The sequence below is a fragment of the Enhydra lutris genome, unplaced genomic scaffold (assembly GCF_002288905.1).
Source record: "Enhydra lutris kenyoni isolate GAN:26980312 unplaced genomic scaffold, ASM228890v2 scaffoldscaffold34, whole genome shotgun sequence".
Lineage (NCBI taxonomy): Eukaryota > Metazoa > Chordata > Mammalia > Carnivora > Mustelidae > Enhydra > Enhydra lutris.
Window position 1 is genome coordinate 15,597,510 of NW_019154118.1, and position 27,791 is coordinate 15,625,300.

The window sequence follows — 27,791 nt, forward strand, 5'->3', positions numbered from 1 at the left end:
TTCATTTTATAATACTCTTTATTTGATTAAAGAATTTTCCTTCTTTGTGTACACTGGAATGTTATATTCCCTATGTATTTTACAGGGTTACAAAACATCTCTCATTTTAAATATTACCCCAAAAGTAATTTCAGAAAAAAAAATTGTGAAACTAAACAACTTTAAAAAAATCATATGGACAAGCAACTTTCAAACAAAACTGGATTAATAAGATCTCTTGCCTACTTAACTACATGACAGATTTCTTGTCCCAGTCCCCTTCCTCAAAAAAAACCTCATGTGGAAACCAAGCCAGAGATAAGGATTCTTCCCTGATGCAGTTAAGGGAAAGGGAAAGGCCAGAAATTTCTTTGGCAAACAATTCCATCCATGGCCATCTGTGTGTGACTGCTTTGCTTCGAGGACAGTACACTCTTTGCAGGGGAGGCCCGATGTCATCCCAAGTGGGAGTGGTCCTCTCCAGCCAGCTGGAAGTGCAGCAGGTCATCTCGTCATCTGCCTCTCCCCCCTCCTGGGGCCACAGCCTAGCAGTAGTCCCAGCAACCCTACGGAGTGCAATACTGAGTTAGAAAGCCAACGCTGGGCTGCCTGATGCAGCCTTCTCCATTGCACAAGTAATGGATGAGAGGGGACATGAGGACACTCATCAAAGAGGGCTCAAGGGACAAAAATGAAGGACTTCAGAGACAGGAAAAGACAGGAAAGGACTGAGAACACAGAGAAGAGCCAGGAAAAAGGAGGTGGTGAATTCAAGGACATGTGAATGGATTACAAAGACCATGAGTTTTTATGTTTTAGCTGAAGTACCCAGAGTGCAGAGAACCAGAAGCTTGGGTAGCACCAGCAGCAGACAGGATTACCTGCAGATGTGAAAGCCCTCACTGGACATAACGGGGCTGTGCCATCCAAAAGCTGCTTCTCAGTGGTCTTTACTACTGGCACAAGTGGGATTCACAGTACTGTTCTAAACTAGAGGGACACAACTGGAAGGAAAATAACATGCAAAGGAATGGAGGGATGAGTAGACACAAGAAAAGGACAAAGTATACCCTTACCTGTTCACTTCTACACCTCATACCCCTTAAGCAGTTCACCTATATAGTCCAAAGATCGAGGATGGATTAGTTCAACCAGTTCCCAGGAGTGCCAAACAAATACAATGCCTATATACGATGATCCTAGCACTTGACTGAGGTACAGAAAGAGAAAAATTGAAGGTAAAGGAAAGGAGTATGAAAGATTAAAATTTGCAGAGAAAAAGAGAAAAAGAAAATTTGCAGAGAAAACTTTTTAAAAATGAAGTATGAAATGTAACCATATTTAGGGATTAAAACAAAGGAGCAACAATGAGGCAAAGGAAGAGAAGCTGTTTAACTGGGGGGCTTTCTCTGGAGAGCTTGCTTTCCTGCTGGCCAGTAAAATCTGCCAAAGAAATCAGCAGCCTTTCCCTTTATGTTTGTGTCTTTCTTTGCCAAAGAACGTCTCTGTGACACTTGAACACTGAGGGTGAGTTGAGGGTCCTTGCGCGCAGAGAATCGTGCATTGTACCAGAAAAAAAGGGTCTCCAATGGCTTGTAGATTTGGAAAAAACTCTTCAGCCACAGTTGGCTTCTTCTTTATTAATTTGAAAATTTTCTTTTCTGGTTCCCTCTTCTTGGTATTACAGGATTTCATACTTATCCACTAGGAAAGTGGTCTCTGTGGAAAACCTTACGGGGCTGTTTCCATCTACCTGGGTCACTTTGGTAACCTAGGGAAACAAACAAAGAGTGAGGTAAAGCAGCAGGAGAGCGAGTCTCCACGGTGCTGACTATATTCTCTGGACAGAACAAACTCCCTTACAGCAATATTAAAAATAACACAAAAACACTAAAAAGTTCAATTCACAATTGTGGCTTACAGCATCACTCTTCCCACCAACAGGATTAACTTACTTTCTAGGCAGAAAAGACAACTGTTTGCATGAGATGTACAGTGCTATCAAGTAAAAGATCTAGAATGAGTGGCCACTACTCAGGTCCTGCCCCAAAGGAAAGTTCACAGACATTTAATTAGGCTGATCGATTAATATTTTGACCCAAAATGCAATATTCTGACTCTTCAACTTCATTTGCCTGATTTGCTCTCCAAGTCTCACTAAGCTGCCCTATCACACTTATTTCTAGACATGGCTGGATCCTTCTATGAGATCTTGTTTTCTCTTTTTCATTGTAAATGTCTAGTTTAATAAATTACCTGTAACACTAGTGCCTGTAACGGCATCAGTACAAGCTTGAACCACTGATTATATTTTCTAATGAGGTTTTCAGAGAGCCGTACTCTTCGAATTGTCCCAAACAGGAAAATGTACCCATTTCTATCTCATGTCTTGGTTTCAAGCCTGTACTCCCAATAATCATGGGCTTATGCCAATAACTGAGAGTGGAGAGAGAAGTGCTTTTTGGAATTACCCAACACAGGAAGGAAACTATAATCTCCTAAGCACTTATAGGAGAGATAGAGACCATCTGGGAAGACAAGATAGTGCCACAACCAGCAAATCAACAAGTCAGAGGGGAAAATGAAAACATAAATTGGGTCCTTGTAATGCAACTTCAAAAAAAAAAAGAGGAGCAATGAGTTAAAAATAACGATCTAAAGAAACAGTTCACAAATATCCATCACTTTGCTTATCTAAAGGACAAGGTCTGCAACAGAACTGGCTCATGGTTTTCTGTATTCGTGAAACTGCAACATAAATAATCCAAATACTGTTTTGGTTTTTTTTTTTTTTAAAGATCTTTATTTATTTATTTGACAGGCAGAGATCAGAAGTAGGCAGAGAGTCAGGCAGAGGGAGAGGGGGAAGCAGGCTCCCCGCTGAGCTGGGAGCCCGATGTGGGGCACGATCCCAGGACCCTGGGATCATAACCTGAGCCGAAGGCAGAGACTTTAACCCACTGAGCCACCCAGGCGCCCCTATTGTGAGTTTTTTAAAAAAGATTTTCTTTATTTATTTCAGAGAGAGTGCGTGCATGAGCGAGGAGGGGAGCAGAGGGAGGGGGAAAAGCAGACTTCATGCTGATCATGGAGACTTGATCCCAGGACCGAAATCCTGACTGGAGCTGAAACCAAGAGCTGGATGCTTAACTGGCCGAGCCACCCAGGTGCCCTGAATAGTCCAAATATTGTATTCATTTGTACTAGAATCATTTTTGCAGGGAAGTAATTTTACCTTACAAATAAAAAACTTTCTTGGGGACGCCTGGTAGCTCAGGTTGTTGAGTATCTGCCTTCAGCTCAAGTCGTGATCTCAGCGTCCTGGGATCAAGGCCCAGATCAGGCTCCCTGCTCAGTGGGGAGTCTGCTTCTCCCTCTCCCTCTAGCCCTCACCCCCGCTCGTGCTCTTTCTCTCCCTCTCTCTCTCAAATAAACAAACAAATCTTTAAAATAAATAAATAAATAACAAAATGAAACAAAACTTTCTTTCCATCCTTGGGTTCAAACCAAGCAACACATACAAGACATTACAAAACAAAGCGCAAACAAAAATTTAAAAATTAAAAAATAGGGGTGCCTGGATGGCTCAGATAATGATACCAGAGTCCAGGATCGAGCCCCACATTGGGCTCCTTACTCCACGGGGAGCCTGCTTCTCCTTGTGCCTGCCACTCCCCTTGCTTGTGCACTCTCTGTCAAATAAATAAATAAAATAATAAATAAATAAATAAAATTTAAAAATATGGGTTGGCTGTTTTGGTAAATAGCTTTTAAAATGCATGAGATTATTTTTTAAAAATAGGCAACTAAGATATACAAATCTTGCACAATCCATAAATACTTTTATATGTATTCATATTCAATTTCTTTACCATGTCCAATCTAGAGAAGAAAACTGAGTTAAAGCAGGAGAGGAATTTGACTAAGATCACACAATGAAATTCAATAATGGAATCCACAGGGAATACCAGCTTTTCTGATTTTTTTTTTTCTTTTTTTTAAAGGAAAAAAAAAAAAAAAAAAAAAAAAAAAAGCTCTCAGCCCAACACAGAACTTGAACACATGACCTGAGGGTCAAGAGTCACATGCTCTATGGAATGAGCCAGGCAAGCACCCAGCTTTTCTAACTTTTGATGCCATTCTATTTATCTGGCATCCGTCCTACCATGTGCTCTTGATTAAAAGGGAATACCTGTATGTTACAGTAGTTTCTTTTAGAGATGAAGGAGACTTGAACAGGGAAGAAGTCGTTGGGCTGCCCAGCAATGCTGAACTCGAGGCTGCCACTCTTATTTTTGGCATCAATCACTGGCAGGCACCACTCCAAGGTGTTCCGTCGGCTGTCGTGTCGATACTCGCCATCAATCTCCCCAATCACTGGGGCACCCACCCCAGATCTGTCATGAGAAACACTTGTGTCACCTTAGCTGTTCAAAGCTGGAAGAACTCTGCCAAGGAAAATCAGCCCTGAATTTGATTATGTTCCTCAAATTCTGCCTATTTTTTTATGGCTCTAGAAAAAAAATGAGGCTCCCTAATAATTTCAAGGACCAAACAAAGTCCTAGCACCTTGGCCAAGGATCTCACTCACTGCCTTTACAGATACAGATACATGCAACCACAGTTAACTGGCAGAGAGATCCATGGGTGGCTCCAGCTTGTGGATTAGATCCAGATCTAGCAGGGGACTAAAACTGACAAATGTGTGAAGTGGGATATGTTTTCAAAAATTCTGCACCAAGGGTTTGTTGCCTTGTCAAGAAGGAATTTTACCATACTGCAGCTCTCTTTATTGGTGACCATGGGGGGAAACAGGTTGATAGTAGCAGGGCAAAAAAAATACATCATTATATGGTTAATTAAAATGGAGATGAATTTGGGCCTGTGAGAAGATGTCTTCAAAAGATTTTAGAATGTTTCAAAACCTGGAGATGACGCCAGTGGGTCTGATTTACAATCCAGTAAGTGGACTTTTTACATGTAAGTGAAAACACAATCAGCCCTGCCCAGTATGTGAACATGATGGGAAAAAGAGACACACAGCTGTCCTTCATCTGCCAGAGAACCAGGGCTGTAGGATGTACTCTGCACCCTCACATGTGGCTGACAGGCAGTGTCACCCACTCCCACACATTGCAAATTTACCATCTTTTCATTCACCAGTGCCATTCAGTGCTTGTATTAGGGGCAGAGTAAATAAGGAAGACAAAGAGAAGAATTTAACAACATGATCAGCTCTTCCCTTTCAATTCTATGGTCCCAATTGTACATGTATTTCTTCTTTCTGCTGTTCTTCCGATTCCGATCTCTCAAATTTGATCAGTTCTAGACAACAGTTCTAGACAATAGGGTAAAATGTTGTGTAAGGAAGGGTCTCTTCTGGAGACTATTGCGAAAGTAGACTAAGACACAGGAAACCACCATAACCACAATTATAGGGTAGATGGAGAGGCCTAAAAATTGTGGAATCCTAAAAATAGCCTAGTAAAATAAATCTTGACAAAACAAAACCTGCACCTGTTAGCAATGCCCAAGCCCTACAATGGTTCAAGGCAGCCATCTATTGTTCCGAAAGAATAACCAAGCTGTGAAGAATAAGACAGTTACTCCAATCAAGGACAGATTGATAACAGAGCCTATTTTTTAAAATGGAAAATTATGACGAAAAAACCAGACCTGGCCGTGTAAATGGCTGAATTATCAACAGTGAAACAAAATGACAAATTAATATCATTTTCTCTGCAATAATAATTAAGCAATATAACAGTAAAGATACACTAAGAATACATTTATTGGGTGTTCATAATTACACCTTGTACTTAATCGTGGGAGGGGCAGGTGCTGAGAGGTGGAAGAAAGGAGCTGGATTCACTGGTGACATAATAACAGGGCCCAGTCACTGGAAGTGCTAGTGAGATAAACTTTAGGGAAAGAGTATTTCCAGATGATCCTAGAAAGTAGGCCATTTAATAAGCACACATTAAAAACTTAACTGGAACTAAAAAAAATAATAATAAAAAATAAAAACTTATTAGAACTAATCCTCTGGGGGATGTTGGACATTTTCATTATCTTAACAGTGGTAACAGTTTCACAGGTGTATACATGTCAAAACTTATCAAACTGTACAACTTAAATATGTGTAGTTTACTGTATGTCAGTTACACCAATAAAACTTAGAAAATTTATGAAAACTAATGTAAATATGTGCTCCAGCAAGAATCAATAGTTCCCTTGAAAACATATTCTCATCTTTAGCTGAAAGTTTAGTGAGCTAAGTGAAAGAGAAAAAATTCAGTCGACAGATTCAATTTCTCAGTTGCAAAACAAAACCAAGACCTTTTTTTTTTTGGACTAAGAAGTGGCTCCTCCTTCTGGAAGTCTTCATTACTACAAGAACAACCACAGGCCCAACATCTGGAAACACAGCTCTACTACAATGGGCTTTGAGTTGGTTTTAAAACCAGTAGACTCCATTCCTTTTAGTGTGTACAGATCAACACACTTTGACAAATGTATGTAACCTTGTAAACACCATCACAGTCAAATCGCAGAACATTTCCCTGTCCTCGAAAGTTCTCTTGTGGCCTGTTGCAGTCAACTGCCTTCCCCTCCACCTCCTGATTTCTGTTCCAAGAGAAAAACGTTGTCCCAATGTCATAGGAGCATATGGTACTGTGGACTTTTGTAACTGGTTTCTTCTACAACTGGACATTTTAAGAAGCAGATATCTGGGGCGCCTGGGTGGCTCAGTGGGTTAAGCCGCTGCCTTCGGCTCAGGTCATGATCTCAGGGTCCTGGGATCGAGTCCCGCATCGGGCTCTCTGCTCAGCGGGGAGCCTGCTTCCCTCTCTCTCTCTCTCTCTCTCTCTCTGCCTCCCAAAAAAAAAAAAAAAAAAAAAAAAAAAAAAAATAAAAAAAAAAAAAAAAAAAAAAAGAAGCAGATATCTTAGAATGGAAGGCCAACTAAGTGCTGCCTCCAAAACAAGTTCCAAAAGACTATTTCTATGAACTCAGTACAGAAAAAAAAGATTATGTAGGGGATACCACTTACGGGAGCGGGATGGTGATAATCACATCATTCAGTTCTAAATTATCTTCTTGTAACTCATATTCTATGTTGACATCACAGCCATTTCCACTTTCGGAGGGCCAGCAATTAACTGAGAAGAAAAGCAAAGCAGGAATACTCGAATATTAGAAAAAGAGTAGAGAGTGGGGCGCCTGGGTGGCTCAATCGTTAGGCAGCTGCCTTCAGCTCAGGGCATGATCCAAGGTCCTGGGATCGAGCCCCGAGTCGGTTTCCCTGCTCAGCAGGAAGCCTGCTTCTCCCTCTCCCACAGCCCTTGCTTGTGTTCCCTCTTCCCTGTGTCTCTCTCTGTCAAATAGATACATACAATCTTTAAAAAAAAAAAGGGGGAGAGAAAAGTTAAGATGGCAAATGAAAGCTGACAGCTAACTGCAGGCCTAAACTATTATAAAAAACTTTCAAAATTAAAGCTATTAAAAAATGAAAACTTGTGATTAAAATACACAAAATGCAGCACTGAGCCCATTTTGAAAGAAAGACATTTCGTCAACAAGAATTTGGCTACAGCAATGAAGATAAGCATGCACAAGGCCAGGCTATTTCTGTTCTCAGTGCAGACCAGCTTAGTGGGACTGACCAGAAGCACTTACTTGTCAGTGGAATAAAGGATTCTTCTGTGGTTTGTAGCCTCCATTTTAGCACTCCTACGTCACTGTTGACTGGAAATGACTTCTCTGGATTCTTCAAGCCAATCAGAGATTCTGCAGTGAAAAGTTTTTTATCTACATTTGGATGGGTCTGAAATGAAAAGTAAAAGAAAAACTTCTGAGTTCAGACATGACAAGATAGGAAACAAACTCCCTCTGGTCCTACATGGTCCATAATCTAAACATCTAAAATAGAGGACCACGGGGAACCGGGCTGGCTCTGTTGACGGTGGAGCACGCAGCTGCTGATCTCGGGGTTCTGAATTCAAGGTCTGTACTGGGTGTAGAGATGACTTAAAAATAAAATCCTGGGGGCTCCTGGGTGGCTCAGTGGGTTAAAGCCTCTGCCTTCGGCTCGGGTCGTGATCTCGAGGTCCTGGGATTGAGCCCCGCATCGGGCTCTCTGCTCTGCAGGGAGCCTGCTTCCTCCTCTCTCTCTCTGCCTGCCTCTCTGCCTACTTGTGATCTCTGTCTGTCAAATAAGTAAATAAAATCTTTTAAAAATAAATAAATAAAATCCTGGGGTGCCTGGGTGGCTCAGTGGGTTAAAGCCTCTGTCTTCAGCTCAGGTCATGATCCCAGGGTCCTGGGATCAAGCCCCACATTGGGCTCTCTGCTCAGCAAGGAGCCTGTTCCCCCCCGCCCCCCGCCTACCTCTCTGCCTACTTGTGATCTCTCTGTCAAATAAATAAATTTAAAAATCTCAAAAAAAAAATCCTTAAAAAAAAAAAAATAGAGTACCTAAAAGAATGTCAATTTCTTTTGATTTAAAGAGAGATGTCCCTTCTTTAAAGACTTTTAAAAAGATTTAAGACATTTTGAAAATAGGAACTGGGGGCACCAGAGTGGCTCAGTTCATTGAGTGGTTGACTCTTGATTTCAGCTCTGTTTATGATCTTGGGGTCACAGGATCAGGCCCTGCATCGGGCTCTGTGTTTGACAGGAGTCTGCCTGAGATTCTCTCTCTCCCTGTCCCTTGTCCCCACCCCCACCCTGAACTCTCACAAGTGCACTCTCTCTATATAAAATAAATAAATAAAATAAATCTTTTAGGGGCACCTGGATGGCTCAGTTGGTTAAGCATCCGCCTTCAGCTCAGGTCATGATCCCAGGGGCCTGGGACAAAGCTCCACATTGGGCTCCCTGCTCAGTCGCGAGCCTGTTTCTCCCTCTCCTACCCTCTAACTTGTGCTATATCAAATACATAAAATCTTTAAAAAAATAAATAAAATAAAATAAATAATCTTTAAAAAAATAGTAATTAAAAAAAGTAACTTCAACTCTAAGGTGTTTTGTTTGTAACTGAACAAGTTAATAATTTTGTAATTTAAAAAGCTGAAGACCTGTAACCAAGTCCTTTCTAAAAATACTTCATAGGAAGTAACATCCTGGTAGGGCCAAGCAAGCCAAGTAGAAGACAACTGATCAGATGCCTGGGTCACATAGCAGTCCTGGCCTTACAGTCAGAAGGCAGGAGAGGGAAAAGCTCTGTGGAAAGTTAGTTGCAATTCTGCGCACAACAATAAATTGTTCAATGCAGGCCAACAAGATGGACTAATCTTTTAAAAAGAAGTCAGATTAAGAGAGCAAAGGGAGGGGCGCCCAGGTGGCACAGTGACTTAAACGTCTGCTCATGTCATGATCCTAGAGTCCCAGGATCAAGCCTAGTGATGGATCCCCACTCAGTGGGGAGTCTGCCTCTCCTTCTGTCCCTCACCCCACTTGTACCCTCTCTTTCTCTCTGATAAATAAAACCTTTAAAAAAAAAAAAAAGAGAGACAGACAGACAGACAGACAGAAAAGGGAAAAGAAATAACTCCTGGACAGTAGCCTATATATACTTTAAGAGCCAGCAAAGCTGTTATCAAAACTATAAAGCAGTACTTCCAAAAGGCAACTTTGTGCTGATTATGGGGGAAAAACAGACAAAAATATATTCTTCCCTGAAAATGATCTGTTTTTGTGACAAGAAATACAAGATCAGCCATTTAAATAAAATGTGACAAAACAACTGCAATAATACAAAGAAGCTTCATACATATCCAGGTAGAAGAACATACATATTTATTTTGTAAGGATTTTTATTAACTTTTCAAAAACACCATTAGATATTGCCCTTCAGGGGCGCCTGGGTGGTTCATCTGGTTAAGATTCTGACATCAGCTCAGGTCATGATCTCAGGGTCCTGGGACTGAGACCCAAAGCATGCTCGGCACTCAACATGGAGTTTGCTTCTCTCCATCTTCCTCTGCCCCTCTCCCTGCTCTCACGTGCACTCTCAGTAAATAAATAAATCTAAAAAACTTTGCGATTTTTAAAAAACTGTATTTCAAGCAATATCCTGAACTACTTTACTCTTTGCGTAACAGTAACAAAAAAGCATCTATCTGTATCTTTCTTAAAGAGTATGAAGTCATTAATTCAATTTCAAAATGACCTTTCATTTAATTCTACTATTAAAAGTGTATTATAATACAACTGTCAGTTGCTCTCAACCGACCTGGTAACAGATATACTGCCCCAAGGTATCCACTGTATATAATAAATTAACTTCTTTCCTAGGCATCTAGAATGGCACTAGCTACCTAAATTAATTTTCTGTGTTCTGTGGTTCACATGAGAAACTCCAGTTGAAAAACACTATGCTAGGCAAATAAACTGAAGTCGTTGTTTTGTTTTTGTTTTTGTTTTAATTTTATTTAGGGGCACCTAGGTAGCTCAGTGGTTAAGCCTCCCCCTTTGCCTCAGGTCATGATCTCAGGGTCCTGGGATCGAGCTTGCATTGGGCTCTCTGCTCAGTGGGGAGCCTGCTTCCCCTCTCTGCCTGCCTCTCCTCTTGTGATTTGTCAAATAAATAAATAAAATCTTAAAGAAAAAAAAAGATTTTATTTACTTATTTGAGAGACAGAGAGACAGCAAGAAAGAGCACAGGTGGAGGGAAGGGCAGAAGGCGAAGGGGAAGCAGACTCCCTGCTGAGCAGGGAATCTGACACAGGGCTGGATCCCAGGGCTCTGAGATCATGACCCGGGCTGAAGGCAGACACCTATTAGCCCGAGCCACCCAGGCACCCCAGACAAACCGAAGTCTTAATACTTATCCACAGCCTCTACACACCTGTAGCTGCACCCCTTTCTTATCTTCATTTTCCACATGAAGACGAATTCGGCCAAATTTGTCATCTGAGATCCTAAGCATGATCATGCCATGCAATTCCATATTCTGCAATCCTCCATCCCGTCCACAAGTCAGTGTGATCTTTTCCTCAATCTTCATGTGCACACTGTAGAGAAAAAGTAATAAATTTGTTCATAAAGGCAGAAACCAGAATTCCCTTTCTCCAGGGTTTAACAGTGATTAGCCATCAACAACTTATTTTAAGGTGCTGTTGCTGTATACCCAGAATTTAAAGCATTAAACGGGGCGCCTGGGTGGCTCAGTGGTTAAAGCCTCTGCCTTCGGCTCAGGTCATGATCCCAGGGTCCTGGGATCGAGCTTCACATCGGGCTCTCTGCTCAGAGGGGAGCCTGCCTCCTCCTCCTCTCTCTCTCTGCCTGCCTCTCTACCTACTTGTGATCTGTCTGTCAAATAAAAATCTTTAAAAAAAATTTAAAAATAAAGCATTAAACCTTTTATCCCACGGAAAAGTTCCCACCTGGAAAAGTTCCCACCTGTGCGAACAATAATAGTTATTCACTGAAGAACTGTTTACAAGAGAAGTGTGGAAACAGATGTCCGTTAATAGGGAGCTGCTAAAATACATAAAGGTATATCCACAAAAATGAATCCTAAGCAGTTGTGAAAAGAGGTTAAAAACTAAAAATGCTTTTCATTTGAAAATAATTTCAAAAACTAAAAAATTAAAATTAAACTAGGAATACATTTATACCTTTTAAAAATGCTGTTAACATTTTATCCCACTATTTGTTTTATCATTTGCATACTCTCTGCAACTACTATTTTCTTCCTGATCCACTCACAGGCAGATTATACACCTCTTGGCCATTTACCCCTGAACACTTCAGAGTACATCCTATGAGAATAGGGATATTCTCTTATGTAACCACAACACTGTTACTAACTTCGCAAACTGACATCGATACTTTCTCTACTCTACCATCCATATGCCAGTTCTGTCAGTTGACCTAGTAATGTCCTTTAAAGTAGTACAAGATCCCAGGGCGCCTGGACAGCTCAGTCGGTCGAGCGTCCGACTCTTAATTTTGCCTCAGGTCATGATCTCAGGGTCCTGGAATCGAGCCCGGCATTGGGTTCCACGTTCAGTGCAGTCTCTTGGGATTTTCTCTCTCTCTCTCTCCCTCTGTTCCTCCCCCCACTCAAGCATGTTCAGTGTCTCTATGAGATAAATAAATGGGTAAAAGCTATAATAGGAGAAAAAAATAAAGTAGTACAAGATCCAATCTAGGATCAAGTATTATGAGATGTTACGTGTTTATAGCTTCAAATAAGAATATTCTCATCTCCAGGGGCGTCTGGGTGGCTCAGTGGGTTAAAGCCTCTGCCTTCGGCTCAGGTCATGATCCCAGGGTCCTGGGATCGAGCCCCACATCGGGCTCTCTGCTCGGCAGGGAGCCTGCTTCCTCCTCTCTCTCTCTGCCTGCCTCTCTGCCTACTTGTGATCTCTGTCTGTCAAATAAATAAAAATAAAATCTTAAAAAAAAAAAAAAGAATATTCTCATCTCCAAAATAAGTAAGTGAATAAAGTAATTGGGAAATGCATCTAGTATGCTACCACTTAGGTATAAAAAAAAAAGAAGAAGAAGAAAACATGTTTTTATTCACCTACATATAGACTATACTCTCCAAAGAATATACCAAAAAACTAGTTAATACTAGTTGCCTCCAAAAAGAGAAACTTGCCGGGATGGGTGGGAGAAAGACTTTTTGTTGTAATACTTTTTCTCCCCTTAGATTTAATTTAATTAATTTACTTAAATAGGGAGGGGGACGAGCAGAGGAAGAGGGACCAGCAGACTACATGCTGAGCATAAGCCTGACACGGCACTCAGTCTCACGAGCCTGAGATCACAACCTGAGCCGAAATCAAGAGTTAGACAATTAACAGACTAAGCCACCCAGGGGCCCCTGTAATACTTTTTGAATCTTTTAAATTTTGAACTATATGAATGTATAACCTAATAAAAAATCAGTAAAATGAAAAGTGTTACTGCTCTGGGCAATTACTCAGTACAATCTATCCCTATTTTTTTTTTTTTTTTTTTTTTTACTAAAGCTATTTTTAACTGGGTGAACTGCAGACACTAAAAAGAATACTCTGGCATCCTACTTCATTCCAACATATAAAAGTCTTCCCAGAAACAAAGGCATGATACATAAGACCACAAAGGAATGTATCTTTTTGTTTTGTTTTGTTTTTTTTAGTGAGTAAAGCCACAGAAGTTTATTAAGTGGAAATACAGAAAAAGCTCTCAAGAGTGAGAGTCATCCCAACAGGACTGCCCCAAAGGAGTGTATCTTAAAACAACGCAGGGTTAGGGCACCTTGGTGGTTCAGTCAGTTGAGCCTCCAACTCTTGGTTTCAGCTCAGGTCATGATCTCAAGGTCGTGAGATCGAGCCCCATACTGGGCTCCACACGGACCAGCAAGTCTGCTTAAAATTCTGCCCCTCTGTCTCCGCCCCCTCCCCTGCTCACGCACACACAGGATCCCATTTACTTTCACAAGAGTTTGCTCCATGCTCAAGAAACATTTCATCATTTAAAAAGAGTCTCAAGCGGCACCTGGGTGGCTCGGTGGGTTAAGCCTCTGCCTTCGGCTCAGGTCATGATCCCAGGGTCCTGGGATCGAGCCCCGCATCGGGCTCTCTGCTCAGCAGGGAGCCTGCTTCCCTTCCTCTCTCTCTGCCTGCCTCTCTGCCTGCTTGCGATCTCTCTCTGTCAAATAAATAAATAAAAATCTTTAAAAAAAATAAATAAATAAAAATAAAAAGAGTCTCAAGCCCTCTCTGATACATGATGGTTTCCAACATTTTTTATTTTTTTTTAAGATTTTATTTATTTATTTGACAGACAGAGATCACAAATTGGCAGAGAGAGAGAGAGAGAGAGGAGGAAGCAGAAGCAGGCTCCCTGCTGAGCAGAGAGCCCAACTCAGGGCTCGATCCCAGGACCCTGAGATCATGACCCGAGCCGAAGGCAGAGGCTTTGACCCACTGAGCCACCCAGGCGCCCCCCAACATCTTTTTTAAACAGTGTCAAGCCTCTGTCTCACTCAAAGCCACTAGGAGCAGCAAGGGGCTGTAGTGACTTCAGATTCGTATCCATGCAACCCCGTTCATCTCATACAGAACAGGACATATGAGATAACCTTGCACACACCTGATAAAAGTACCCTCTCAGACTCATTTTTTTTTTAAGATTTTATTTATTTATTTGAGAGAGAGACAGCCAGCACAAACAGAGCAGCAGGCAGAGGGAGAAGAAGAGGGAGAGGGAGAAGCAGGCTCCCTGGGGAGCCCGATCCCAGGACCTGAGATCACAACCTAAGCTGAAGGCAGCCGCTTAACTACTGAGCCACCCAGGTGCCCCTCAGACTCATCTTTCACTTGACCCCAAAACTATCAGCAACAGAGAAGCCTGGGCTTCAAGTGAAGAAATCTGAGTCATGAATATGTGAACTTGGTAACTAAATATGTTATGAACCAGTCCTGACATAAGAGACAAATCAAAATATTCTAAACTCAGGATGCCTGGGTAGCTGTCAGTTAAGCATCTGCCTTCTGCTCAGGTCATGATTCCAAGGTCCTGAGATCGAGTGCTGCATCAGGCTCCTTATTCAGCAGGGAGCCTGCTTCTCCCTCTGCCTGCCAACCCCCCTGCTTGTCCACTTGCTCTCTATCTCTGACAAATAAAATCTTAAAAAAAAAATTCTCAGCACACCTGGGTGGCTCAGTGGGCTAAGCCTCTGCCTTCAGCTCAGGTCATGATCTCAGGGTCCTGAGATTGAGCCCCACATCGGGCTCTCTGCTCAGCGAGGAGCCTGCTTCCCCCCCACCTCCCTACTTGTGATCTCTCTGTCCAATAAATAAATCTTTTTTTTAAAAGATTTTACTTATTTATTTGACAGACAGAGATCACAAATAGGCAGAGAGGCAGGCAGAGAGAGAGGAGGAAGCAGGCTCCCTGCCGAGCAAAAAGGCCGACACAGGGCTCGATCCCAGGACCCTGGGATCATGACCTGAGCCGAAGGCAGAGGCTTCAACCCACTGAGCCACCCAGGCGCCCCCCAATAAATAAATCTTTAAAAAAAAAAAAAAAATTCTCTACTGCGTTTAAGTACTGAAAAGGCAAAAGATAATGTTAATTTGCTGTTAGAGATATTTATAAATTTTGTATTAAAGACTGGATCCCCTTAAAGTTTAATTAAAAGAAGACTTGCCAAAATACAGCACAGAGGACACCACAGCTCCAGTGCTCTAATTCAAGTACACTTTAAGAGAACAGGCATACACCTGACATAAAGACAAATTACTTTTCTTTTTTTAAGTTTTATTTTATTATTTTTTTATCTCAAGTTTTTATTTACATAAAGTTTTATTTATTTAAGTAATCTCTACACCTAACACGGGGCTAAAACTTACAACCCCGAGATTAAGAGTTGCGTGCTCCACCAACTAAGCCAGCCAGGCGCCCCACAACAAGTTACTATTAAATTTACCCAGCACACTTGGGGGCCTGGGGTGCTCAGTCGGCTAAGTGTCTGACTCTTGATGTCGGCTCAGGTCATGATATCAGGGTCCTGAGATCGAGCCCCACCGTGGCCCCCCATGGGGCCCTGCACTAAGTGCTGAGCATGCTTGAGAGTCTCTCCTTCTTCCTCTGCCCTTCCCCATGCTTGTGCCCATGAACTCTCTCGCCCATAAAATCTTAAAAAACAATTTCCCTTTCCCTTTGCATTCCTCCATACACATGTCAAAAAAACAAAAACAAAGACGTAGCCAGCAGAGACTTAATGAAAGGTAAGTTCTAAATTCCACAGAAAATAAATAGCTGAGAGCCCCCCAGTCAAGGTAATGGGAGTAAAAAAAAAATGCCATGTTAAATCTAGGATATACTCTAAGTCTTTTAAATCAGGAAAAATTAAAAGATACACAAAAAATTTGTAATGCACTGAAATAAACATTTTTACACATTATGTGGTATGTTCTTATTAAAAGAGTTCCTGCTTACCTTTCCATATTAATGGGTGGAGCATGCACTTTGGTGGCTTCAGAAGTGCGCTTGCCCATATTGGAGGACATGATAGTTTCACCTTCAGATTTCAATTTGTCCACAAAATTATCTACTTCCTTCCCTTTGGCTCCAAGTTTCAAAGCCTTGCTGGGGCCTGAAGGCCTAGGTGAAATAAGAAGAAATAACAAAATAAGAAAAACATCACAACTAACAAACATTAATTAATAACCCCATAGCATTCAAGGTTTCCCTGAAACTGTTCTTTAAGATGAAAGTGAAGATATCAAAGGAAAAACTCAAGCATCCTAGGGTTTAGTGGAACATTAGACTATTCCCTGCCCAAACTGGCAGCTGAGTCACTATTAATACATAAGCTTCAGATGCCTGGGTGGCTCAGTCAGTTAAGCGTCTGCTTTCAGCTCAGGTCATAATCCCAGAGCCCTGGGACTGAGTCCCACACTGGGCTCCCTGCTCAGTGAGAAGCTTGCATCTCCCTCTCTCCTCTGCTCATTCTCCCTCTTTTTCTCTCTCTCCTTCTCTAATAAATAAAATAATACATAAGCTTCAAAGACCTAAAGACCAAAGGTACATTTATAAAAGCATGCATGATTGGATGAAAACTTTGTACTTTCCATCCTGATAAATATACCCGTGCATTAAAAAACTCTTACATATACTTCCAGGTAGTTGACAGATTCTCCCAGATATCTATTCACACCAAGATTAAAAAATCCATTTTCTATAAACAATTAAATATCCCCTCTTCTCCCAAAATATATAAGCCAACTCTCATGGTATAATCCATAAAAGAAACCTCTTTTACACAAAAAATCCCCCACCACATTCAGATTTCTCCCTTATCCCGTTATTATGTAGCCAAATTTAATATTACATCTTACATCAAGTCACTCATTATTTTCAACTTGCCCAGAAATCAGGTATCACTCCAAAATAGACACATACAGCCTTCATCTGCCTGTCTAGGGTTGCCAGTGATACACTGAATTATACCTGGCTGGTGCAGGTGCCACTTTCGGTTTATCGGTTTCAATGATGGTCTCTGTGATCATGGCAGCTGTGCTGCCTCCAGATACTGCAGAGCTTCCAAATCCTCCAAATCCTGGTGCTTTTTTGCCCTGTCTCTCTGCATCTCTTCGGGCCTGTTGTAATTCTTTCGCTTTACGCCGCATCTCAGCCTTGGCTTCACGTTCTTGGGTCTACAAAAAGAGACATCCGTGGACGTGGCTTTGAGTACAGTCTGGACCAGCAAATGAGAACAGGAAAACAGTAAAGCCTAAAAGAAAGACACACAAACAAGAAGTCCCAAAGAAGACCCTATGTATTTACCTCTCTAACCGCTCTGAACACCTTTTCCTCATGAGAATCCATTTCCGTGAAGGTTCTGATCTGTGCCAGGTTAACATTCTCCCGGTATCCCAGGGCAACAATTTCATCAAAAGCAAAAATTAAATCAAAACAGTGCTCTGATATCTCATTCTCCTCTAAGGCTCGGCAGTACTCCGGGATCTAATTGTGGGCAGTGATGGAAAAGAAACATTTAAGACTTAGTAGCCTTTATGTTTCCTAAGTCTTATCCTTTAAAATACAAAAATTTCGAATAAAATAAAATACACAAATTTCAAAGAACCCAAATAGCAAGTCAGCACGACTTTGGCAGAGAGAGAGAGAGAGAGAGAGAGAGAGAGAGAGTGTGTGTGTGTGTGTGTGTGTTGTGTCTGTACCAATAAGGCTTACCTAATGAATATTATCTAAAAATACGGACAAACAAGTGTCAGAACCACAAAAACAGACTGAAGCAACAGCTTAAGAAATAAAAGGTCAGTTCACACATTCTCTTTTGGGGTACCCTAGCCTAGGAGGACACACAGTGTCTGCTGAACGAATACACAGCTGTAACAATAAACTGTTGGGGTGGGAAGCATACAGCAGGCAAACTGGTAAGCATCAGCCGCTTGGGGAAAAAAGAGTTTCACAGTGAAAATTTAAAGCAGAAAACTATGACCCACGATTACAAAAAGACTCTTACCACTCTTGAGAAAAGCCTTAGGGTCTCCAGATCTTCTAAGATGTTACTGTTTTTGGTAGTGATCAGCACCATGTACAGCTTCTCCATAGGCTGGTAGACGTATCTTACACTCTCTGTTTCAACAAACGTATGTTGTTTTCCAGTGTTCATGAGCTTTGGAAAAGCTGCTAATAAGCCCTCAATCCGAGTTCGGGTCATCTCCACAAACTGTCGAGAAACAATAGCCTTTCCTGCTTTTGTGCAGACCGCAGCTGCCAACAGCACCTGCCAGAAACATACGTCTAAGTAAGTACTAATTATTTCTTCACATCTGTTCTCTTTTAGCACCCTCAGATCTTCCAAAGAATGACACACGCAGTTACTTAGTGATATGACTACTAGAATGCTGACTTTCAAACTCTCCTTCATTGCTCTTTTAATTCTAGTACATAATTCATAAAATAAAACTACAGTGAAGCAAAATGGAACTATCAGTCCTATTTTTCAATAACTTACCTTAAGAAAAACTTAGTTTAAAAAAAAAAAAAAACTTTTGCCAAGTCTACAAATACATTTGTTAACAGATTTCCAATGACTCAGAAATGGGTTGCTTTCTGCTTTGGCAGACCCATAAAGAATAGTTCAAACTTTTTCTTGGAACAGAAATCTCCACAGCAAAAAAAGAGGTCTGACCAGACAGATTAAAGGTTCATATATAAGCCCCTGATCTTTCCTTTTTTTTTTTTTCTAGAACATGGAACTAATTTAGCATGTCCAAATTTATCTTCTGTTCTTTAATAAACCCCATCCCACTATCTTACTTCTACATCTGTAAACAATCTATAAAATGAAAAACTAAGTGACTCAATGTTTCACACAGGTTTTGACACCGGTCAAGGATAAAGATGAACTGCCTTTTTTCTGGCACTCATTAAACAAAACCAAGCACCAGGGGAGCCTGGGCAGCTCAGTCGGTTAAGTGTCTGTCATTGGCTCAGATCATGATCCCAGGGTTCTGCGACGGAGCCCTGCATCAGGAGCCCTGCTCGACAGGAAGCCTGCCTCTCCCTCTGCCACTTCCCCTGCTTGTGGGCTCCTGCTCTCTCTTCTCAAATAAATAAATAAAATCTTAAAAAAAAAAAAAAAGAAAGAAAGAAAGAAAGAAAAACAGGAGGCTGTTCCTAAACCAGAAGAGGAGGCTGCACAGAAGAAAAAAATACCCCAGAAGAAAATGAAGAAACAAAGACTTATGGCCTGGGAGTAAATTCTGCACAAAATAAATGCAAATAAAACCAAAAGCAAGGAGAAGAAGAATTGAAAGTAGGGGAAAAGTTTTTAAAATTGTCCTAAATCGGGGGGACTGGGTGGCTCAGTTAAGCGTCTGCCTTTGACTTGGGTCATGGTCCCAGGGTCCTGGGATTGAGTCCTAATTTGGGCTCCCGGCTCAGAAGGGAGTCTGCTTCTCCCTCTGCCTCTGCCTGCCACTCCCCCTGCTTGTGCTCTCTCTCTGTCAAATAAATACATTTTTTTTAAAGTCCTAGATCATAAATACTCTTAGGAAGAATCTTGTTTTATAAATCAGTTACTTTTTATTTTATTTTATTTTATTTATTTTTTTAAAATCAGTTACTTTTTAAAAGAGCAAGGGCGCCTGGGTGGCTCAGCCAGTTCAGCGGCTGCCTTCAGCTCAGGTCATGATCCCAGGGTCCTGGGGTCCTGGCTCCCAGCTCAGCATACAGCCTGCTTCTCCCTCTCCCTCTGCCTGCTGCTCTGCCTACTTGTGCTCTCTCTGTCAAATAAATAAATTAAAATTAAAATTAAAATTAATTAAAAGAGCAGAAAATGTTTTAGGCCTTTAGAGAGGTACAGAGTATAAAAATTATCAGTTGATTACTTTAAGAATGGCAAATAAGCTAGTTTAGAAGTCCAAAACCAGTCACTTTCCCCCAGGTATTTATATTTATTTAAAATAAATAGTTTTGTACTCAAGAAATGTAGTTTTCCCATCACTAACCAGTTGGGAGGTTTTTGCCATCACCTTTGTATGAGGAAAGAGGATATACTGAGTACAGTAAAGGATACCAGAGAAAGAATAAAAATGCAAAATGGTTATAACACGATATTTCTCAAAAGAAATCCTCCATTCTATGTCTTTAACTTTATTTTTATTTTGGGTATAGATTTTTATTTTTTAATTTAGTTTTATTAAGATATAAATGACATATAAAATCATAAGATATTTAAAGTTTACATTGTGGCAATTCCCTGTCTTTAACTTTATATACACATATTTTTTAAAAGATTTTATTTATTTATTTGACAGACAGAGGTCACAAGTAGGCAGAGAGGCAGGAAGAGAGAGAGAGGGGAAGCAGGCTCCCAGCCGATCAGAGAGCCTGACAAGCGGCTCGATCCCAGGACCCTGGGATCATGACCTGAGCCAAAGGCAGAGGCTTTAACCCACTGAGCCACCCAGGCGCCCCAAACTTTGTATTTTTTTTTAAAGATTTTATTTATTTGTTTGACAGACACAACAAGAGAGGGAAAGCAAGCAGGGGGAGTGGGAAAGGGAGAAGCAGGCTTCCCGATGACCAGGGACCCCCCCACCTCTCCGAAATGTGGGGCTTGATCCCAGGACCCTGGGATCATAATCTGAGCCAAAGGCAGATGCTCAACTGAATCAACCAGGTGCCCCGTCTTTAACTTTAAATTAGCAATACGAAATAAATATTTCTTCAGATAAGGGGAGGGGTAATTTTTAGTACACAAATAATGGTAATATTTTAATCACTAAGGAGACGAAACTGACCTAAAATTATTACCAGGCCAAGTTATTTGTTCAGAAGGCTAAAACCAAATGTACTCAAGGAAATTCAATTTCACATTAATTTTTATAGGAGGTTCATGTTTCAACCATCTACATATTTCTGGCGAAAAAAAAAATTCTTTTAAATAAAAATCCCATCACTGTTTCAGCTTATACCTGACAAGCAGGTAAGTCTCTGTGCTAGTCAATGAAGACTTACATGCCACATATGTCCAAAGAAGGTAAGAATTTTGCTCCAAAATTATCCCTGAGAAAATAACTGTACTGCACAAAGACTTGTTCATAGCAGCATTATTCATAATAATGAAAATAAGCTAAAAAGTGAAAACCCAAGTCTATTGAATGATGAATGAATAAGCAAAATGTGGTTTATCCATACAATGGCATATTATTCAATCATAAAAATAAATGAACATGGATGAACTTTGAAAATATTGTGCTAAATGAAAGAAACCAGACCACATCTTACATGGTTCCATTTATATGAAATATCCAGAATAGCAAATCCAGAGAAGAAAGTAGATTGATTAGTGGTTGCCAGAGGCTGGGAAAGGGAAATGAGTGGCTGCTAATGAGTATGGAGTTTCTCTTTGGGGTTATGAAAATGTTTTAAGTTTAGATAGTGGTGATGGTCGTACAACTTTGTGAATATACTAAAACATATATTGAATCATAGAATTTAAAAGGCTAAATTTTATGGTATGTAAATTATAGCTCAATTAAAAACAAAAAGGAGGGCAGGGGCGACTGGCTGGCTCAGTCAGTAGAGCTTGTGACTCCTGGTCACAAGATTGGGGCACGCAGGTGGCTCAGGTGGTGAAGTGTCGGTCTTTGGCTCAGGTAATGATCTTAGGGATCCTGGGATCCAGTCCCGTGTTGGGCTTCCTGCCCAGTGGGGAGTCTACTTCTCCCTTTCCCTCTGCCCCTCCCATAAAAAGAGAATTATGCTTTGATTAACTGGGGGATCTGAGTGTGTAAAGATGAAGAAACACTGGGGTTTTAGTAGGACCTAAGCTGGAAAACTAAGACTTTGAGTCATTCCATTACACAGGTACAAGCAAAATAAGGCTCCCAAAGTAGGATCAAAGTGCCCACTTTAAGTATGGCTCTAAGCCTGGAAATACCCAAGATACCACGATCAGAGAGACCACAAAGCTGATACAGGTTTCTATGCACTATGTTATTCATGTCACCTCTGGAACATAAGGTCACCTCTAAACAAGATAAATTTAACCTATTCTAAGTTAATATTCATTTCCTTAAATGCCTTGAAATAATAAAGCTTCCCTTCACATCAGGGTTTACCAATGTTTAACAATTATTAAAATCCAGTATACACTAAAAGGTAAGTTAATTTTTCCAACTGTAATTTGATCTGATTTTCTCTGGGGAAGAGTAAGTATGATTCTCTATAAAATTGTTTTAATTTTTTTTCATTTTTGGAAAAGAACATTTAGACCTAACAGGACCCTTCAAGACCCCTTGATTGTTTTTATAGATGTAGATACCGAAGGCCCAAAAGTTAGATGATCTCTCCAGGATTGTTTAATTTAAAAAAAAAAACAAAAAACAAAAAAACAAACAAACATTAAGTTGAGCTTTGTCAGACAAATTTTCTTTTAATAATACTTAAACAGTTTGAATATATCATAATTTATGTTTGGATTAAATAACAACTCTCTACTACCCAGATTTAACTACACAAATCAGAAAGTTCTTTGAGTAAAGAAACCTAAGAGGCAACTGGGTGGCTCAGTGGGTTAAAGCCTCTGCCTTTGGCTCAGGTCATGATCCCAGGGTCCTGGGATCGAGCCCCGTGTTAGGCTCTCTGCTCAGCGGGGAGCCTGCTTCCCTCTCTCTCTCTTCCTGCCTCTCTGCCTACTTGTGATCTCTGTCTGTCAAATAAATAAATATAAAATCTTAAAAAAAAAAAAAAAAAAGAAACCTAAAGAATTAGGTTTCTGTTCTGCCTCTAATCACTGTGTATTGCATAAGTCACTTAAGTGCTTCCCCAAAATAGAGATTAGTTCATATGAAATCTAAAGTGATTTCCCATCTTTATGATTTTACAAGTTAAGCATCTGAAAACTTTACAGCAACTAAAAATGTACAATACCTCCACTTTACACCCACTGCTCCAGTGGCAACTACTTCGGAACAGTATTTTACATCAATACTAAGCTGCTAAAAGGCAAGTACCTCCTCCAAACAAATCATGAGTGTGCACAGTAGCTGTGTGAGACGAGCTGCTGTACCATTCCTTCATCCTCACTAGTGACAGATATCCGAAAATAACAGGTAGTAATTCAGCATAAACATGCATAATTCTCTAAAGAAAAAAAGCCAAAGAGTTCCTCGAAGCTCTAAATACGTTCATATTTCTCACATTCAGATTTAGGCAGTCACTTTCTCCTTTGTAAATCACTGTAATGAGGATATATATATAAAATATTGTCATATATATGTATATTCATATATATATGACTCATGATCATATTAAGGGTAGTTTCTACAAGTGTCATAGAGGACCATTTTGTCTTTCCTGTTTGCATGAGAGAAGCAGAGGGAAAATTACAATAAAATCTAGATCACATACAAAACCTAAAACTTGGAAAGTTACTCAGTGAGAGTTTTAAGCTCATCACAAGTTTCTTGTAGAGAATAAAAATAAAAGGACACTATTCTCAGTTTCTGCAGTAAACTCTCTATTTGGAGAATAAGTAGATGGCAAATCAACGGAAACTCAAGAAAATCATTTTCATTCTTTCCTGTTCTCTCAAAAAGAAACAACAATCAAAAAGATACATAAAGAAAACAAAAAGCTGTGCAGTTGCTGTATTATATACAAAAGAAAATAAAAGCAATAATAACCCCCTAATTGGGGACTGCTATTACCGTGTAGGATTTCAGTTTCTCCCTCTGTATGTACAGACCACCCACACAAACCCAAATCTAACTTTCTAATAACTAATGACTTTTGGAACTGAATACTATTATTTATACTGAATGTGTCCACTCTAGTTCATTCACTGCTCTACTGAGTGAATAAGAACAGCATTCTGTAGGTAAGCAAAGATCTTACAGACTGTTGCTACCATGAGACTTCATGTCATTTATTCAAATCTAAATTTATTGGGGCGCCTGGGTGGCTCAGTCGGGTAAGCATCCAACTCTTAATTTCAGCTAAGATAAGATCTTAGGCTAAAGCCAAAGGTAATTTATTTTTCAAAAATCAACATTTATTACATCTGGCTAATTTTTTTTTTTTTTTAAGATTTATGTATTTGAGGGACACCTGGGTGGCTCAATGGGTTAAAGCCTCTGCCTTCAGCTCAGGTCGTGATCCCAGGGTCCTGGGATAGAGCCCTACATCGGGCTCTCTGCTCCATGGGGAGCCTGATTCCTCCTCTCTCTCTGCCTGCCTCTCTGCCTACTTGTGATCTCTGTCAAATAAATAAATAAAATCTTAAAAAAAAAAAAAAAGATTTATGTATTTGCAAGAGAGAGAGCACAAGCAGTAGGGAGCAAGAGGAAGAGGGAGAGAGAGTCCCAAGCTGACTCCACAATGAGCACAGAGTCTGACTCAGGGCTCAATCCCAGGACACCAAGATTATGACCCAAGCAGAAACCAAGGTCTGGACACAACCAACCGCACCACCTAGGCTCCCCCACTTGAAACTTATGCTACCACTGTGTATCAACTTTACAAATCTGAAATAAGGACATGATATAGCTACAAAACAAAAACCCACACACAACATTTATGTACTGATATGTGCAAATTACTCTGAAATGCATTTAAAAAAAAAAAAAAGAGGCTTGGCTGGCTAGATGATTAAATGAGTGATGGAACAACCATAGTGAAATGTTACAGAATCTCACTACTCCTCATATGGGTGTTCACTGTAAAGTTGCTTCAACTTTTCTAGATGTTTGAAAAATTTAGCGTGCCTGGGTGGCTCAGTCTAAGCGTCTGCCTTCAGTTCAGATCATGATCCTAGGGTCCTGGCATCAAGCCCCACAACCGGCTCCCTGCTCAGCAGGAAGCCTGCTTTTCTCTCTCCCACCCCCCCAGCTTGTGTTCCTGCTCTTGCTATCTCTCTGTCAAATAAATATTAAAAATCTTTTTTAAAAAATTAAAATTTATAATACAATGTTGAGGAAAAATCAACTTTCAGAAGTTTTATTATTATTCTTTTTCTAGGTAGGTTCCACACCCCAATGTGGGGCTTGAATTCACCACCCGAGACTGATCGTATGCTCTACCGACTGAGCTATCCAGGCACCCCAACTTTCAGAAGTTTTCACACAACTTTTAGATCCAAGAAATCTTACAAAATGTCACCCTATTTGGACAATTCCACTGTCCAGGGATCTCTCTGTAAAGGAATAAGACCCAAAAACATTACACAGAAATAATACTTAGTAACTTTTAAGACTCAACAGAACAGAATGTACTAAGTTTTTCTCTAGAATACACCAATCTGGGTATCTGGGTCAAGTCCCATATAATTTCTTAAAAATGCATATTTATACATGACACAACTGTATGTATATGCACAGATATCCAAATGACATGCAAAACATATTTTATGTTTATCACTTAACAACTAGGGCTTTACCATCTCTCAGTTATCAATGAATTAAAAATATTAAGTTTAAGAACTTTTCAACAAACAAGATTTTTGTAAAGATTATATCTGCTTTATATAATATAAGGGTTTAATTTTGCTATTAAAATTATAATATCCTCCAAAATGTACTACAAATACAACCAGGATGTAAACAGAAAAGGAATTAAAAAATCACCATCCAAATACTGAGACTCCTAGTTGAAATGAACAAAGGAGTTTTTGGAAAGTTTATGTCCAACAGTAAAGTTTTATGAGGCAAACAGTCTAGATGCAATTTATTTGCCTGAAGCTGAAAACAAAAACCTTTCAGTGGTTGAAAGACCAAGTTGAAAGACCACCATCCCATCTAGAAAGGTTGTCAGCTGGGGCGCCTGGGTGGCTCAGTGGGTTAAAGCCTCTGCCTTTGGCTCAGGTCATGATCTCAGGGTCCTGGGATCCAGCTCTGCACCGGGCTCTCTGTTTGGCTCTCTTTCTGCCTGCCTCTCTGCCTACTTGTGATCTCTGTCAAATAAATAAAATCTTTAAAAAGAAAAAAAAAGGGGGGGGGTGTCAGCAGAACTTAATATGACCAGCACCAAATTACACGTCATCTCAAGTATGTAGGAAGATGCTTTAAATCAACTATTAATCTATTAACTAGAAAATAAGAAAATCCTTCAAAAGACTGAAAGGCATAAAGTACACTAAAAAAATAAATTACTGGCTCATTTGAAACCAAAGAATTTCTCCTACTTCATAGATACCCACAAATTGTGATAAAGCAAGATTTCGTGGAGTCACCACTGTGTTTTGTCGGTCCCATCCTCACACACATTAATTTTTCCCCCTCTACCACAGATGAGAACACAAAGATCACGCATCTGAGGGCAAGTAACAGGTCCCCCCGTATAATCCCTCCTTATTCCTCCTCCTCCTCTCTGAGACTTCTGATAAGGATATGCCAACAACACATCTGACTTCACCAGTTCCCTGAAAACAGAAAGCCCGTGCTCTCTAGGACTCGCTCACCTTTTCCCACGCTCCATACACCGCAGATACTAACACTGACAAACGGACACACCTAAATTCTGTAGTAGTGGAAGGTTTCAGGGACACCTGGGTCCTACAGATTCGTGTTAGAAGTTACTCCTTCCTGTTCTACGCCTCCTTTCGAACTTTCCTCTATTTCCCCCTTCCGAGCAAACAAAAGAAGCCCTGAACACCAATGGATTTGCATTTCGAGTATCCCGGGCCTACCAAACACCGGGGATGAGAGGAGAGCTGATTCCCTAAGACAGGGAGCCCCCCCCCACCCCCACAAGAGAAGCCCAATCGGCCGAGCCCGGCGCCCAAAAACCCGCTGGACACTAGCGTCGAGGTGCGAGGTCTGCAGCGCGAGGGTCCAAGCCACACCACCAAGAGGTTCTCTAACAGGAAACACCCCGGGCTCAGCAGAGGAGGGTGCCCAGTTGGGGGGCGGGGGGGAAGGGGTGTGGGAGCAACGGGAGAGGGACTGCAGGCAGGTCCCTCGGATCTCCCGGGAGGTCGGACACAGGGCGGGGAAGGCCACACTGCTTGCGGATCCCTGAGGGAAGCGCCCGGCTCCAGGCCCTCGGGGCGGGACTCCTCGTCTCCAGCACCAGGCCGTCCGGCAGGCAGAGCGGCCGACCGAAGCCAGATCCTCGGAATTCGGCCTGGCTCGGGTCTTACCATGGTGAGGACGGTGGGGGGTTCACCCGCGCTTCCCGCTCCACTGGGGCTGGGGTCAGGGGAAGGGGAGCACCCGCCGCTCCAGACCTGCTGCCCCCCTGTCAAGAGCCGCTACCGCTTTGCCTTTTGCCAAGATGGCGGCCTCGAGCCACGTCTCCAACCGGAAATGGCGCGGGTCAAAGGGCGGAAGGCGGGACTCCGTGGGGTGGGGAATGTGTCGGTACCCGGCTGCTGGGCAGGTTTTGCCGAGGAGGTATGGGGGCTCGCTGTATAGCGGTGGGACCTCATGTTGCTGTCCTTTCACTGTCTGTAATCACCTTCGTTTAATTAGTGACACCTCTTACAGTTTATAAAGCTCTCATAGCCGCTATATCACTTAATCTACAAACAAACTGATGTGCCTAAGGGACTAGTATCCAGAATATATAAAGAACTCTTAGAACTCAACAATAAAAAGATAAGGTAATTTTAGGGTGACTGGGTGGCTCAGTGGGTTAAGCGGTTAAGCCTCTGACTCTGGCTAAGGCCATAATGAAAGCCCACTGTGGGGCTTCCCACTGAACAGGGTGTCTGCTTGTCTCTCTCTGCCCTATCCCTACTCGTTCTCTCTCTCAAATAAATAAGTAAAATCTTTAAAAAAAAAAAAAGCTAATTTGAAAATGGGCAAAATAGGAATGTCTGGCTGGCT

The 27,791-nt window shown here is 41.1% G+C and overlaps 1 protein-coding gene across 1 annotated transcript; it reads right to left on the bottom strand.

The window, feature by feature from the left end:
* Positions 1–27,264, bottom strand: LOC111153723 (archain 1). The gene is made up of 10 exons (XM_022512905.1): positions 27,104–27,264; positions 17,975–18,238; positions 17,275–17,454; positions 16,939–17,144; positions 15,925–16,089; positions 10,832–10,997; positions 7,660–7,807; positions 7,034–7,142; positions 4,172–4,376; positions 1–1,750 (listed from the first exon to the last, which is right to left on the bottom strand). Exons 1-10 carry the CDS (start codon positions 27,104–27,106, stop codon positions 1,661–1,663), a joined length of 1,536 nt encoding a protein of 511 aa, XP_022368613.1. The 5' UTR covers positions 27,107–27,264; the 3' UTR covers positions 1–1,660.
* Between the last annotated feature and the right edge of the window lie 527 nt (positions 27,265–27,791).

What these genes read in the sequence shown, in the direction of transcription:
- LOC111153723 (XM_022512905.1), bottom strand. An exon ending in TGTTCAGAGCGGTTAGAGAG is followed by an intron (nt 17,145 to 17,274) that starts GTAAATACATAG and finishes CTCTTTTTGTAG; the next exon opens with ACCCAAGAACGTGAAGCCAA. An exon ending in ATCCTTTATTCCACTGACAA is followed by an intron (nt 7,143 to 7,659) that starts GTAAGTGCTTCT and finishes TTTTCTTCTCAG; the next exon opens with TTAATTGCTGGCCCTCCGAA.